At 30.1% G+C, this 15,161-nt stretch overlaps 2 protein-coding genes across 2 annotated transcripts; one reads left to right on the plus strand and one right to left on the minus strand.

Annotated features, from left to right (window-relative positions):
* Positions 1 to 191: 191 nt before the first annotated feature.
* Positions 192 to 9,875, minus strand: LOC123662547 (protein max). Its single transcript, XM_045597388.1, has 5 exons — positions 9,618 to 9,875; positions 9,469 to 9,537; positions 7,357 to 7,467; positions 6,554 to 6,677; positions 192 to 714 (listed from the first exon to the last, which is right to left on the minus strand). The coding sequence occupies exons 1-5, from the start codon at positions 9,663 to 9,665 to the stop codon at positions 551 to 553; spliced, it is 516 nt and encodes a 171-aa protein (XP_045453344.1). The 5' UTR covers positions 9,666 to 9,875; the 3' UTR covers positions 192 to 550.
* Positions 9,876 to 12,934: 3,059 nt separating this feature from the next.
* Positions 12,935 to 14,575, plus strand: LOC123662251. The gene is made up of 3 exons (XM_045597118.1): positions 12,935 to 13,255; positions 13,827 to 13,906; positions 14,275 to 14,575. Exons 1-3 carry the CDS (start codon positions 13,147 to 13,149, stop codon positions 14,521 to 14,523), a joined length of 438 nt encoding a protein of 145 aa, XP_045453074.1. The 5' UTR covers positions 12,935 to 13,146; the 3' UTR covers positions 14,524 to 14,575.
* The last annotated feature ends 586 nt before the right edge of the window (positions 14,576 to 15,161 follow it).

Genomic DNA, 15,161 nt, shown 5'->3' on the forward strand with positions numbered 1-15,161 from the left:
CTTAATAGTTTTTATGTGTTTAAAATGATAAATTGTTATTTGTTTTTTTATGAAATAAATAGTAAATGGAGAATTTTGTAATTTAAAACTTTTGTGCGCGATAATATTTTGAGTCGACGTCAAACTGTCCAACCAATAGCACACCGGCAAGCATGCGACACGTGATAAACACTCCCGTCTCCTACCCCATACCACCAAATAGACCGATAAATCGCTTCTGCGCAGCTTCAAGGCCAGCGTTCTTTTTACATGACGCGAACTATACCTCTAAACTCTTATTTACAATGCTTGCTAGATGTTTTCCATTAAAATATATAACAATTTTTTTTTGGTTCGCAAAACAAAAGCTAGATACTTTCATAAGAATATTCAGCTTTAAATATGCTTTAAAAATATTATTGCTAAATCAAAATGTTAAAATTAGTAGGCAATTTTCAGTAAAAGAAAACCACAGAACTGGTTCTTTGGTAAAAATAGATCTCAAAATATATTGTTTTATTAAAAGAAACCGACTAAATTGCCTAATAACTTTACATTTAGTTACTTATAATTACGAATTAGTACTGTTTATTTTGAGTTTCTTGACGCGTCGCGTGGTTCCTTCTCCATCAGAACTGTCCGTGTCATGTGAGCTTCCTTCTGACTTGATTCCAATCCCTAGTTCATGTGCTTCCAATAAGTTTCCGCTAGCTCTTGCTTTTTCTAGTAATCGTACTGAAATTATAAGAAATACTAATGAGCATATGTATAAAAAAAAGTATATTGTTTTACTCAAATATACATATCTTGATAATGATAATAATACACTTTATTGTATATCAAAAACAAGAAAGATTTTAATAATTTTTCATTAGGTACAAGGGGCGCCCTTATCGCTAAAAAGCGATCTCTTCCAGGCAACCCTTGCAAGGGAAATGGTCTAGTGTCAGCATAGTTGTACAAGTTAGAATAAATTTATAATAAATATATTCAAATAATTAAACATACCTACATACATATACATACGCACACACATACATATTAATACATATGCATTTATAAATTACTTGTTTATCGTTGAATTTTAAGAAAATGCTTCTTAACAGTCTTATTTATAGTTGCAAGTGTTTGTATACGTCTAATATTCAACCCACCAATGAATTTGAATCGTTCGTTCAGATAGGTTGGGGTAACAGGGCTAAATAAAATAGAGTAAACTAGGTTAAGGATATAAGTATGTCTGCGAAGGCAAATGGAGGGAGGGAGCCACTTGAGTTTATTGCGAAATTTGGAAATATGATCATCTTTGCTTAGTCCAAATATAACCCAACAAACATTTTTGTCATATAATCAAACAATTATATGACTTTGAGTCTTATTAAAGTTATATTACAGTATTTTTTTTAACTCTACGTCATGTTATGGTGCATTATGTGTCCATATAGACGTATACATTTTTTGTCGTATAACATTGTCGTATAGACGTTATTTCGACATTTCTTTACAATCGTCATATAATAGCGTCTATGAAGACATCTATAAAACTTGCATATACAACTTTTCGTCGTGTAAACGTTTTCGTAGTGTAAACGTCATAATACTATTAATTTTGTCATATAATTACCTTTTAAACATCTGCTAAACGAATAGTAATTGTTTACACGTAGTACTTGTAACTATTATATATAAGTCGAATAAGTGTACTGGTGTAACTTGTATACATCCTAAAGTATTACAAAAATGATAATACAACCGTTATTTAATTAATACTCATATTAAAGGGTTATAATAACCTTGTAAACAACTTCCACCATTTTGAAATCAAAGTCATATTAAAATTTATTTACTTGTTTCGTACAACATGAATCGAAAAAATTGGAAAAGTATTAAAAGAAGTGGTGCATTCAAAAGAAAAGTTAAAAACAACTATCATTCAATATATATCAATTATCAATATATATTCAATATCATTGTAATAGAACTCAAGCTCAAGCTGTGACTGAGGCAAATAAGAAGGGTTCCGTATCACAGGTAAATGCAAATTTAACCAAAATACTACGAGTATACCCCACAGTTCATTTGCCGAAGTTCAGGACTCTTGTTCATATTCTGAAGTTGAAGACAGTTATTCAGCGTCCGAAAATGAAGACAATGCTTATCCTTTTGAAAATAAATTAAGTTAAATAAAGAGAATGATCAGAAATGGAAATCGGCCACTTCAGAAAATTGCTAATAGATTAATAGAGATATATAATATTGAAGTAGAAAACTTAAGAAACGATACTACGAAGGATAGTTATGAACTATCCTTCGATGAAAAGTTACAAATATGGAAATAAATTCAAGACAGTGATTCAACTTGAAACCTTTATCCTCTCAACTGATAATGGAAATAAGTGGTTTTTGGCTAACAACAACCACCTTGTTGAATTGCGTTCTGCTACCTGCAACGAGGGATGTATTCAAATAAATGGAAATCGAATTTTAAACTAAAGGAACGATGTTTATGAAACGCCTATGAAATCTTCATATCTTAATATATTTATGATATATGAGGATGAAATTTCGAAAACTGAAGCCAAATATTATATTACTGATATAAAGTGTAAATTGGTTAGTGTTTCATACAACTCAAATATATATTATGTTCCGCTTATTCATACATTTAAGAAATAGGTAATAAAAAAGGTAGTAAAAATTGTTTAATTTTTTATTTATCCTCAAGAACGTTATTAATATTTCAAGTTAGTCAAAATGTAACACTTATTTGAAATCAAAATTAAGCGAAGCTTTGAAATATTGCTACATTTGGAAAAACTGAAATCGCCTTTTGATCCATAAATGTAAATTAACAAACTAATACCTTCATTTGGTTTGCCATATTGAAACATCTTATGTAGCTAATAATCTCACAATAGATTATACAAAATTACTATACAACAGGCAACTTATAAATATTTCTTGAAAACTAATAATAAGACTTTAGTAAAAGTTTTAATCACGTTTAAACCCGTTAACGTGCGTTAATCGTTACAAACCTTCTTTTATATATATTTTTTATATTCTCTGTATTACTTTTATATTATCTTAATTATCTAATAACATCATCAAAAATTACAAAAAATAAAATGTCACAAAAAGAACATAGGTACAAAATCGCAACATAACAAATAATAAAATTCAAATTTGTAATCTTTTTGCTTGCTAAATAATTATATAATTTACAAGTGGAAGGTTTAGGTATCACACCTACCCACCTACCACATTATTGCCTAATTACAATATTCGCATTCGTCTTATGAAAAAAGATTATAGATAGCAAAATACTTGCAGTCGGGGCACCAAAATAAACCATGACGTAATAAATTATTTACATTTTTGTCTGTTAAAACAAAATGTAACGGTCTATTTCCACGGGCTATCTGGAAACCACATCCATAACAACGAGAACAAAATATAAAATGAGTTAATGACTACGGCCATTTCAAATTTGCGCATATCATTTCGATGAAGTCCATCTTCGATAAAAACTTATCAACATCCGCATAAATATGGATCATAATTGTGGGGTTTACCTAAAAAAAAAGTATTATTCAGACTTAACTAAGTTATATGTCTCGTAAATTCTTCTGTTCTGAAAATATAAATTATTTGAAATAAGTTAGCTAGGCGTTTTATTATTTTCTTATTGATCCCTAAATCAACTGTCATGGCGTACACATTTACAATATGTACGCAGTATATACGTCGGGAAGTTACATAGTTGTCATATAACGCAGTCACTTAATAAATTATTAATAAAAATATACGAAAACATTAACATTTTAAAAGCGCATGAAAAATTCGTTACAAAGTTACCTCACATTAATCAGTAAATTTGATTGCACAATGGTTTGTAACTGATGAAATGGTTTTATCACCTCAACAAAGTAAAAAATACAATATTTTAACTCAGCTGTCAAAAAAACTGCCAAATTCAATTAGTGTGTGTTATGTTTATAATCTGTTACAATTTTTCATTCGTTCAATATAAAAGTATCATCTTTAAATGACAATAATACAACGAATACGTTAGATAAACGTCATATTGTGTGCTATTACTCGACACGAAGTCGAATACACGCCGCGACAGCTATCATTACATGACATGTAGTCAAATCGCCAACGTGTATATGACTCCTATGCGACTATATAGGTATTTATATGACTGTTACACGAAACTCTTAGCGCCTTAAGTTGAATAAAATGGGCCCTAATGCCGTCGAGTAAACGTTCTAATGTCGTTTATACGATTATACTAAATAACATTAAGTTGTCACCAAAACGTCTACTCAACGTCGTAAATGTTTGTTGGGTAAATCTTATACATAAATTCTGAATGCGCTTAAGCTTATTAAGCTGCTCCTCTTTCAAAATAGCAAGTATCACCATAATCAAGAATTGGTAATAAGAGTGCAAGGTGCAAAAGCAATTTTAGTAGGAATGGGTAAGTAATTACGTAATCTGCGGATAGACTCAACCGAAGCGAACAACCTGCAACTAATTTCACAGATCTGCGGACCCCAAGAGAGATGTTGCTCGAAGAAAACACCTACATTTTTCACGTTTCCCTATATGGAACGGTGAATCCATTAAATGTAACAGGAGGTAGTTCAGATTTATCAATACGACTAAGCAATTTGGAGCTTCCTATAATAATGACTTTCGTTTTGTTTGGATTTATATTTAGACCGTAAGCTTTACTCCATTTACCAATAGCTTAAAGGTCGTTATTTATGCGCAATACACACTAAGATAAGTTATAAACAGTGGAGTGAGAGTATATCTGGAGATCATCTGCAGATCACGTGCAGATCATCTGCTGATCATCTGCTGATTATCTCCTGATCCTCCCAGTACTACAATAGCTTTACCAATAACATAGTTGATAATAATAATAATGAATACAAGTAAATTTTATAAAAAAAAATAAGGCTGTAGGATTATTTTTTTTTTCAAATTAATGCCGGGGCACAGTTAGTATATAATATATTTCAGACTCTAAATTTTTACAAAATTATCTCAACACTATTAGCTTTGTTGATAATATTAATAATAATTATATTAAAAGATTAAGACACAATAGTTGATCCAAGAATGAACTTTATCGCGCATTCTGATGAAATTATATGGAAGTCCTTAATTACACTAGGATTTATCAAGAGAAACACAACGCATTTTGAAAATTCAGTCATTAGTGACTTTGTTCAACTCATTCCAAAGTAACTTAGACACTCTTCTGTTACGTCCACGTTAATTCCAATTTATCAAATTCATAAAGACAGATTAGAGAAAGAGCAGAAAAAGTTTGGTAAGTCCTAACTTCCTTCAAAATTATTAAATTCAGATTTGATTTTCAAGAACGTTGACTTACACCTATGAAACTAAAATATTACGCTTAGTGACCGTCTCAAAGTCCGATTATATACTATGAAAACATAGCTTTAGAGAATGCAAGCAATGCGAATGTTCAATTTACAAATAAAATAAATCCAAGCTAATGAAAACTTCTAACCCAATGTAATTAACGCTAATTCCGTCGCTTTTCTTGGGAAACCGTAACCTTACATAATTATGTATCACTAGGCCCGACCGCGCATTTACTATTAATATTTGGCAAGAAAAAAATCTGAAAATCGTAGGTTTTCTAGAGTCCTAACAATGCGATTGTCGATCCAGAAACACCTTATCAATAAACATTTTTATCTAAATTAAGAGGCATTAAAGATGTTTACTCATCATCATCATCTAATGAAACCATAATATTAAAATATCATTAATCTATTTTGTTTGTTTTTTTAAGGGCGCTAATCTCGGGAAGTAACTACCAACCTGTAGGGTTCGAATTGAAAAATTATTTTTGTTTTGAACAGTCCATTTACAGAGGGAGATTATAGGCTATATAAAAAATAATTGTTAAATAATTGTGTTTGCTCGCAAACGAAAAAAAAACCGACTTCAATTACATCGACGAGTAATGCAGCGTAGATCGACGAAAAAATAGTCAAGTAACTACGCGTTATCAAAGATTACTCAAAAAGTAGTTATCAGATCTCGATAAAATTTAAATGTGACCACATGATAAACATCAGCTTTCGATAAAACTAAAATTTATCAAAATCGGTACACCTATTAAAAAGTTATTGCGGATTTTCGAGAGTTTCCTTCGATTTCTCTGGGATCCTATCATCAGATCCTGGTTTCCTTATCATGGTACCAAACAAGGGATATCTCCTTTCCATCAAAAAAAGAATTATCAAAATCGGTACATCCAGTAGAAAGTTATGCGGTATAATACAACGTAGGTCGACGAAAAAAGCGTCAAGTAAAAACGCATTATTAGATATAATTCGAAAAGTAGTTGTTAGATCTCAAATAAATTTAAATGGGACCAATTGACACACACCACCTTTCGATTAAAAAAAATTTTGTCGAAATCAGTCCACCCGGTCAAAAGTTCTGATGTAACATACAAAAAGTACAGTTGAATTGAGAACCTCCTCCTTTTTTGGAAGTCGGTTAAAAAAACACTCACTCTGTGTCTCCAATACGTTATTTTGTCTTCTTAAATCATCTATGTCTTGTTGGTGAGCGTTGTTTTTCCGTCTCATAAATTGTATATATTCTGCAGCCTTTTTCAAGATTTGTGCACGACTCGCCTATTAAGAAAATACAAATATCATTAATTCGTATTTCTGTGACATAAGAACAATATCACAACACTATATAATGCTCAACTAAAAATATTAAAATTTATTTCAAATGCTACATTCCCACTTTAGGTGTTTGGTATTTCTGTGTTATCAGAACTATATCACAACACTCCAAATTATGCTCAATTCAAAATACAAGTACTGATTAAAAATACCAAATTCCACTTTATGTGTATGGTATTTCTGTGTCAACAGAACTATATCATAACACTATATATTGCTTTCTTCAAAATATTGATTATAAATACTGAGTTCTGAATATTTGTGTATAGTATCATTGTTACAAAAAACATATTTCACTATAATACGTACTCTTTAATAGAAAATATTAATACTGATTAAAAAATACTTAAAATATTATAAAGCTCCATAACTCCTAATTCATAAAATCTACTCTTTACCATAACTGAATTTTTTATATATATTTCAATATATATAAAAAATTCAGTTAGAGGAGAACCACACAATACATGTTGCGCTAGGTTCTTAAATTTGCCCGGTCAAATAAACACAGAAGCGTAGAAAATTTCCAACTTTATGTTTATGATATTGTGTCATTAGAAGCAGATACCACACTACATTACATACTTCAATTGAAAATAAGAATATAGAAAATTCATGTTACCACTTTTTCTCCTTGTAGTGCTGGCACTGAATCCCTCAATGAACTAAAACTGTCCTTAATATGATCTCTACGCTTTCTCTCTAATGCGTTGTGATGAGCTCTCTTTTCAGCCTGAAAACATAAACAATGGTTTTTTAACTCATATTTTGATTGAATTGATTATCAATTAGCCTGTAACATCCTACTGAGGGGCATAGGCCTTTTTACCATATAGAAGAAGGGTCAAATCTTAATCAACCACACTGCTCCACTGCAGGTTGGCGGATATATTCCTTACCGTAAGTAACGTTTGCTATCAAACACGGTCTCATATACAGGTCTTGCAACGGAGCCCAAATTTGGTGAGGCTATCGATGGACGCGATCATCTAATGCCGTGCGCAGTGCGCACTGCGCACGCCGGCTTAAGTGAAGTTTCATTGTAATTGGTTATAGTGAGTGACGTTTCATTGTAACTAGCTATATTTTAAAACATAAAAGCGTTGCGTGTGCTAGAAAAAGAAACAGAATGCTATTCTGTCTTCATTGCACACCCATCTATCGTAATGACTCTGGCAGCCATAAATTGAAAAGAAAAGTGCTACCATTAAGCCGATGTACCAGAGATTAATATCGATTGATAAAAATTGAAAATCGTTGGCTCTATGCAAATGGTATATCTATAAATACAAACAAAAGAATTGAAATTGTTGAAAAGAATTTGTTTTATAATTCTTAATTATCTAATATATAAAATTCTCGTGGTGCGGTGTTTATAGTTAAATTCTTCCGAAATGGCTTGACCGATTCTCATGAAATTTTGTGTGCATATTGGGTAGGTCTGAGAATCGAATATCTATTTTTCATCCCACTTTATAACAGGGGGGGATTGAGGAAGTTAATAACATATATGGTAAAACAACGTTTGCGGGGTTAGCTAGTATATATATATATAATAGAAACAGATATCTATATTTCACGATGATTTAAAAGAAAAAATTAATAACTGTTTGTTTTTTTAGTTCTTTTAAGCATGATTGACCTTATTTATACAGATTAATAAACCTTTTAGAAGAAATACAAAAATTTCCTTCAGTAAATTGAAATTGAAAAAAGTTATTCTTGATTTTGGAAATAACGATTATAGATGAAAATTTGCAAGCCGTTAATCTAAAATTATTTTTGAAATACAATTGTTGAACTTTTTCAACAAATGAATTTGTTGTAAAAGTAATACCAATTAAATTTCTAAATTTTTTTTTTTTGCTCCATGTAAAATTTATAATAATAATTAATAACACTTGTACAATTCAATAGGGGCAATAGGTGCCTACAGTACAAATTACAGACTACAGTAGAACAGTTACAAATCTAAAAGGAATTTACAATTGTCTATGGCTAAAACGTCTGTGAACTGTAAAGATCTGTGGTTCTGTTTCCGTAATTAAAATACGCTGATTTTTTTTCCTACCTATTAAAAGTTGCAATAAAAATGTTGTCTAGCTCTAGATAAAAAGGTCTACAAAAAACTAGCTATACCCTTGCGAAAAAGTAATGTTTAAAACCATAACATTTTGCAAGTAAATTTTATTTTTCATTTTTAATTTTTGTTTTTTATTTTTAACCTTCTTTCTTTTTTATTAGATCATCCTAAATTTGTATACTTTAGACATTGTATTTCAACAGGTATTTCTAAATTGTTACTAGATTAGCACATCAAACTTGATACATATTAACGATCTTGTCATTTTGGATTTTAATTAATGTTTGCTTATTGATAAATTTACTCATTAACTAATTATTTGTATTACTTGACGTGATAATGCATGTTGTAACAATCTGTAAATAAAATAAAATTGACATCCTATTGTAAGCTCATGTGTAACAAACTATTATTAATGTATCTCTTGTTGGCTATTCCTTAATAAATAAATTTACGGAATGATGAAGACTACGAACTAACAAAATGATTAAATTTAATATAAAAACTCCTGTTCACGCTAAAAGCTCAGATAATTTAATATTAACGCTAATCCTTCATATAATTTATCTCGAGTGCCAGTCGTGCTAAATTACCACTGCGGTCACGCTAGTGTCCGAATAGCCTTATCGAAATTAAAATGTGTAATGTTACCTGGGAATAATATCCACTGCCGCTGAAACTGCCCCTGGCGTGCGGTCTTGAGTCTGAGTCGTTTTCGGCCTGCAAATTACATAAACATGAAGGTAGACAATAAAATAAACACGAAAATGACGATTACAAGGAATAAGGAAAACACCAACATCGCTTTCAATATCAATATCACGATCGTCGTCGCTCATTTCTCGCATTTTGAATTAATTTAATTTTACTTCAATACCAGAAAAATAATAGAAGATCATTAGTGAAATTGATACTGTTATTTAAAGTTATGTATTTTGTATTTCTATCAAAATTTTCACAAAAGAACGCGTGACAGTAAGTGACAATGATAAACATAGGTTAAACAAAACAAACGTCAGTAATCTGTCAGTGGTATTTCAATTTTATTCTCTCATAAAAGAAGTGATGGTCTTTATGGTCTTTGTTGAGTGAAGCATTAATACGTAATTCTGATTGGTCTCCAAGATTACACGAACCAAAGACACGAACGTGATTGGTGACCTGATCTTATGGTCAGTGTTTCTATCTAAATTTATAATAAATCTTTTCACAATCGGAAAGTTGCTAGTATTGTAATTACTGTTTGTATATTTTTTGTATTACAATAAACTATTAATATTTAATTTTGAGAAAACCATTTATTTTATTCATATACAACTGAAAATTAACTTATCAACTACTAATAACCAAATACTAATTTTTTTAACTACTAATAAACTGACCAACTGTAAATAAACTTATGAACCGAAAATTAGCCTACAACTGCAAAAACTTATAAACTTAAATTAATATACAATATATTTATGAATTATAGAATTTTATAATATTTATCATAAAGCTATAATAATAATATATCTTTAACATCACTGATTTATTGTAAACCTATAATATACTAATACTGTCTATCAACAGCATTACAGTATTAGAATTGATTTTTTAATTATTTCACATACATTTCATCTCCAAGTAAATAGAATTACAGTTTTCAGATTAAATTTTAAGTTATTTCAGACGTACATTTCATCTCCAAGTAGACTGCAAGTATACATAGATAACAATTTTATAAGTTTAAATTTTTGAATATAAATATCGACCTATCACATTTTTTCACACAATAACAAAGATTAATGTCTTTTCCTCAGATTAATAAACAAAAGGTTTATAAATATATATATCCTTTTATTTATTAATCTGAGGTCTTTTCAGTATCTTTGACAGCTACTCAAAGTAAAATTTGTTATCATAATAAAATTTTCTATTTTTACACGTATTTTGTATGTAATTATACTTTAAACAATCGTTCGATATTTATTTAATTATATTTATAAAAATACTTTCAACAATTTAATATTTATTTGTATAAAAATATATTGTATATAATTTATATTGTCTGTAATAACTAAATTTAGCGCGAAATAAAATATTCAATTAACTAATGAATCTATGTAATAACTATTACTGGAAAATATTGAATTGTATTAAATTTGTAATAATGAATAATAACGAAAAATGTTTTAATACTTTACCGAAAATTGATGTTAATAACCCTGATTTTTACAACATAGTTCAACAAGAAATTGACTATGATTTAGCGCGTTTAAAAAAGAACGTTGAAATTATTATAAACTTAAGAAGTAAGTTTTGCAAATGTACTTTTATTGAAAAAAAAAAAAAACAAAAATAATTATTAAAATTTCATATTACTAGATATTTGCAGTTATTATGATAAATAAATAATCTAGTTAATTAACGCATTATTTTTATGTTTCTTGTTAAGCCACCTTAACAAGAAACGTATAAAAATAATGCGTATGATATCTGTCAGTGATGTATAAAATTTTCAATTCATCACCTCTACGTCACGTTTCAATCAAAACGTTTATCCAGTTCATTCAGACAAATATGTTGATCTTTAACATATAATGGAGATTAAATAATCTCTACTAACATTATAAATGTGAATGTAAGTTTGTTTGTTACGCTTTCACGTACTACTACTATACCGATCATTATAATACTTTGTACACATATTCTTGGAGGTATTAGAAGTAACATAGGATACTTTTTATCAATGAAAATTCAATGCAAGCGAAGCCGCGGGTAAAAGCTAGTACTTAATATTAGATTATTTAAATCCATACTTTTATTTATTAAAAAAAATAATTAGATTTTGTAGTAGTATAATTATGACATATCCCACTTGTAATCGATTTATTGTGAATCGATTCGTTTTAAAAAGAAATAAATAATAAAAATATTTTTTTACCAAATTATACCTGTAGGTACGGCCACGGTCTTATACACAGGTCGGGCAACTACAGTGGTGGGGGTAGGACGTCTGTATAGCTTCTACGGTACTACCTACCTTTGACTACGATCTCTTTCGTACATTCTTATCTTAGGTGTTCCACTTTTCGTCACAAACGATCAATCTCTTCAAAAATCGTTCCATATCATTGTCTTAAGAGCGATTCACAAATGAGTACACGGTCCATTTTATTTTATGGTCAATTTTCAGATCTTCAGCTATATGGTAACTAGTCGACTATCAATCTAGCTTTTTCAAAAATGTCGTCACGTGTTTAAGTAACTGGGCGATCAAAGCTGAATGAATTTTTTTACAACTTTTTATTAGAAAATACGAAAAGGCTTTTTCCTCGACCTATGTTACTTGACGATATAATTGAACTCTGCTTTTTCCGTTTGAGAGCAAACATAACAAAAAGAAAAGTTTCAAAAGACTTGGTGTATAGGTATCTGCTCGTTTTCAGTGACAGCTGCTGAGATAGAAATGGAGACCGCAGCTCTGTATCACGCTGACCTGTGGTATGAGATTGAAGATCTCAAAAGGTTTAATGAAGACGATAGAATTTCTACAAGAACAAATTTGTAAACTCATAAACTATATACTGTTTAAATAAAATGTAATGTACGAGTACTTCTAAGATAATAAAACGTAAAAGAATGTGTTTTCATTTACATCTAACGATACGTATATAAAATATTTAACAACTATGTCGTCTACTGACTTTTAACTATCTCTCTGCCAAGTTTTAAGTTTGTAGCACAGAAAATCATAGACTCGTACAAACTTGTGAGACCCCTTAGACCCCTTTTATGGCCTTATCGAAAAAACCGTTCTTAGCGGACGTCTACTAACTACAAACTAATAAAATTTCATCTATAAGCGTCCAGCGGTTTTTGAGGTTTCGTGATGAGTAAATGACCTAACGATTTTATATAACTACTATATAGAATATTGATATCTACGTGTTATAAAAATTTTATCCGAACCTTTTATACGATTTTTACGTACAAAGTCAAATTGCGTATTCGCGAACGGAATCGCGGCTACAGCTTGTTTATAACAGTATGTAATTTATATTTAGTGGCGGTACTTAAATTGTTTTTCTTGTGATAAATGCCTATTGGTTAGATAATATAATTATGAGTATTGACGGAGACATCTGTATTTATATTTATAGTATCTATTTCAATCGTAATAAGGTCTATAACAAGCTTATGAAACCATATAAATTGTACCGTCAGATAATATTTTTTAAACATTTTCCTGATATCAACTGAGTGGTTGACCGCAATTTGTTTTGATCGAATTGTCTGGTATTGTAATAACTTATTATTTTAAGGAACATCAGAATAGCAGTTAAAATGTCGCGTAATTTCATGTTACTAATTGTTTCAATACTTTGTTTGAGTGTTACTGAAGGAAAATTAAAAAAGATGAGCTCTCCACCACATTGTACCCGAGTGACGAAAGGTAAGCAGAGGTCAAAAAGTACATTTATTTAAAAGTGTAATAAGTACTATAAATGTTCTTTCCACATTTCAAGTGACTAGATATAAATTGTTTGAACAATTTTTTTAAGACTAATTTATAGATTTCTATTATAATAATACGTAAAGGAGAAGGCTTTTCTTATTTTTGAAATAGGTACTCTTATTGAATACCTACTTTTGCCTAAAGACTGCAACAACTAATGTTGCAGATGTTCATGGAAGGCAGTCCCTATTTAACCACAGGAGCCGTCTGCTCTTTTGCCTCCCTTTTTATATATACATAACATTAATTTTGGGAACTACGGAATAAACATATTTAAGAGGAGGCAGTGGGAATAGTCACCCCCAAGTGCTGAAGCCGACATACGGTCTAGGAATGCCTACCCGGGCATCCTGGATATCACCCGTAAATGGGTTACCCTGCGATATCAAAAAAAAAAAAAAAAAAGAGGCAGTGGGAATAGAAATGCTAATTTTTTTATTAACTAACTTATGGAATACAAATAACATTATTATTAATAATAGTTTTAAATGTGCTATTAATATTTCAGATACTGATTACGTTTCAAAGTTTAAACTTGATTATCCAGTAGCCTACATTCCACCAGGACAGCATGAAGCTTATCAACAGGTGTGTAGCTTTATCCTATGACTTTTTAGTTCGTAATTAAATATATAGAAAACTAAGAATTTACAATAAAATTTAGCTTACTTATCTGCGTTTACACTTTTATATTAAATTGTTATATACTTTACTAGCTGACCGCACAAACGTTGTTATATACACACCATATATGTTATAAAGCCCCTTAATCCCCCCAAAACCCCTCTACCCCTTTACAACTTAGGAGTATGAAAAATAGACGTTATTCGATTCTCAGACCTACCCAATATGCACACAAAATTCATGAGATTTGTCAAGCCGTTTCGGAGGAGTTTAACTACAAACACCGTGACACGAGAATTTTATATATTAGATAATATGTTAACTTGTTCTAGATGTTCTGTTTGAATCCGCCAGCTGTTAATAAGGGTGTTACTATCGTGTGTGATTGGGCTGCCCCACCTCAGGTCCAATTTACTCTGGGAGACGATTACATGCACGTGGTACGCCAAGACCCCACTGGACGTTACCTCGGCAACGCCGTCATCACCACGTACCAGCTCTGTAGCCATAACATATCTGTGTCTACTAATGATATTTTATCTGAGTACGATGTGTTTGTAACTGAAATATCCTCACCTTGATGTGTTTGACCCAGTTATCTTTAAAAAAAAAAAAGCAATAAAAAAAATATAAGAATAAAATGTTTTTGTTATTATTATTATTTACGTATATTTTTATTAAGTATTATATTCCATTGTAATTGATTATGTTCTTGCCATTTAATATGGTCATAAATCGACAGTAATTACATGCTGTTACTAATGTTTTTTTTTTAATAATTAAAATTAGGTAGAAAGTTGAACTAATTATAATTCATATATAAATGTGAAATTTATGAGTATTAAGGTTAGTGTGTGAAGACGATTTTTCAAAATTTCATAATGAAGTATTTCGCCAATGTTGCGTTAATCTTGGCGTTAAGCCAAGTTATTTCCTGTAATTATGTATATGAGTTTGGTAAGTTTTTACTTAAAAAAATGTTTCAAGTGGCTGTAATTAGTTTGTGCTATTTTTAGTATACACACAATTTTGAATTATTTTCAACAATTTTATAAAACCTCATTTTAGTCTATAGGTAAGCCTATCTATAATTTCTTTTATCATATGCACATAAAAGTTTTAAACCTATAGACGATTTCAATTTTAGCCATTTACGCTGATAGCTTATCTGATTTCATTTAACGCCATTTTTGGCGCGATCTTGTGGAGGCCTATGACC

Source organism: Melitaea cinxia, chromosome 18, assembly GCF_905220565.1.
Source record: "Melitaea cinxia chromosome 18, ilMelCinx1.1, whole genome shotgun sequence".
Classification (NCBI taxonomy): Eukaryota; Metazoa; Arthropoda; class Insecta; order Lepidoptera; family Nymphalidae; genus Melitaea; species Melitaea cinxia.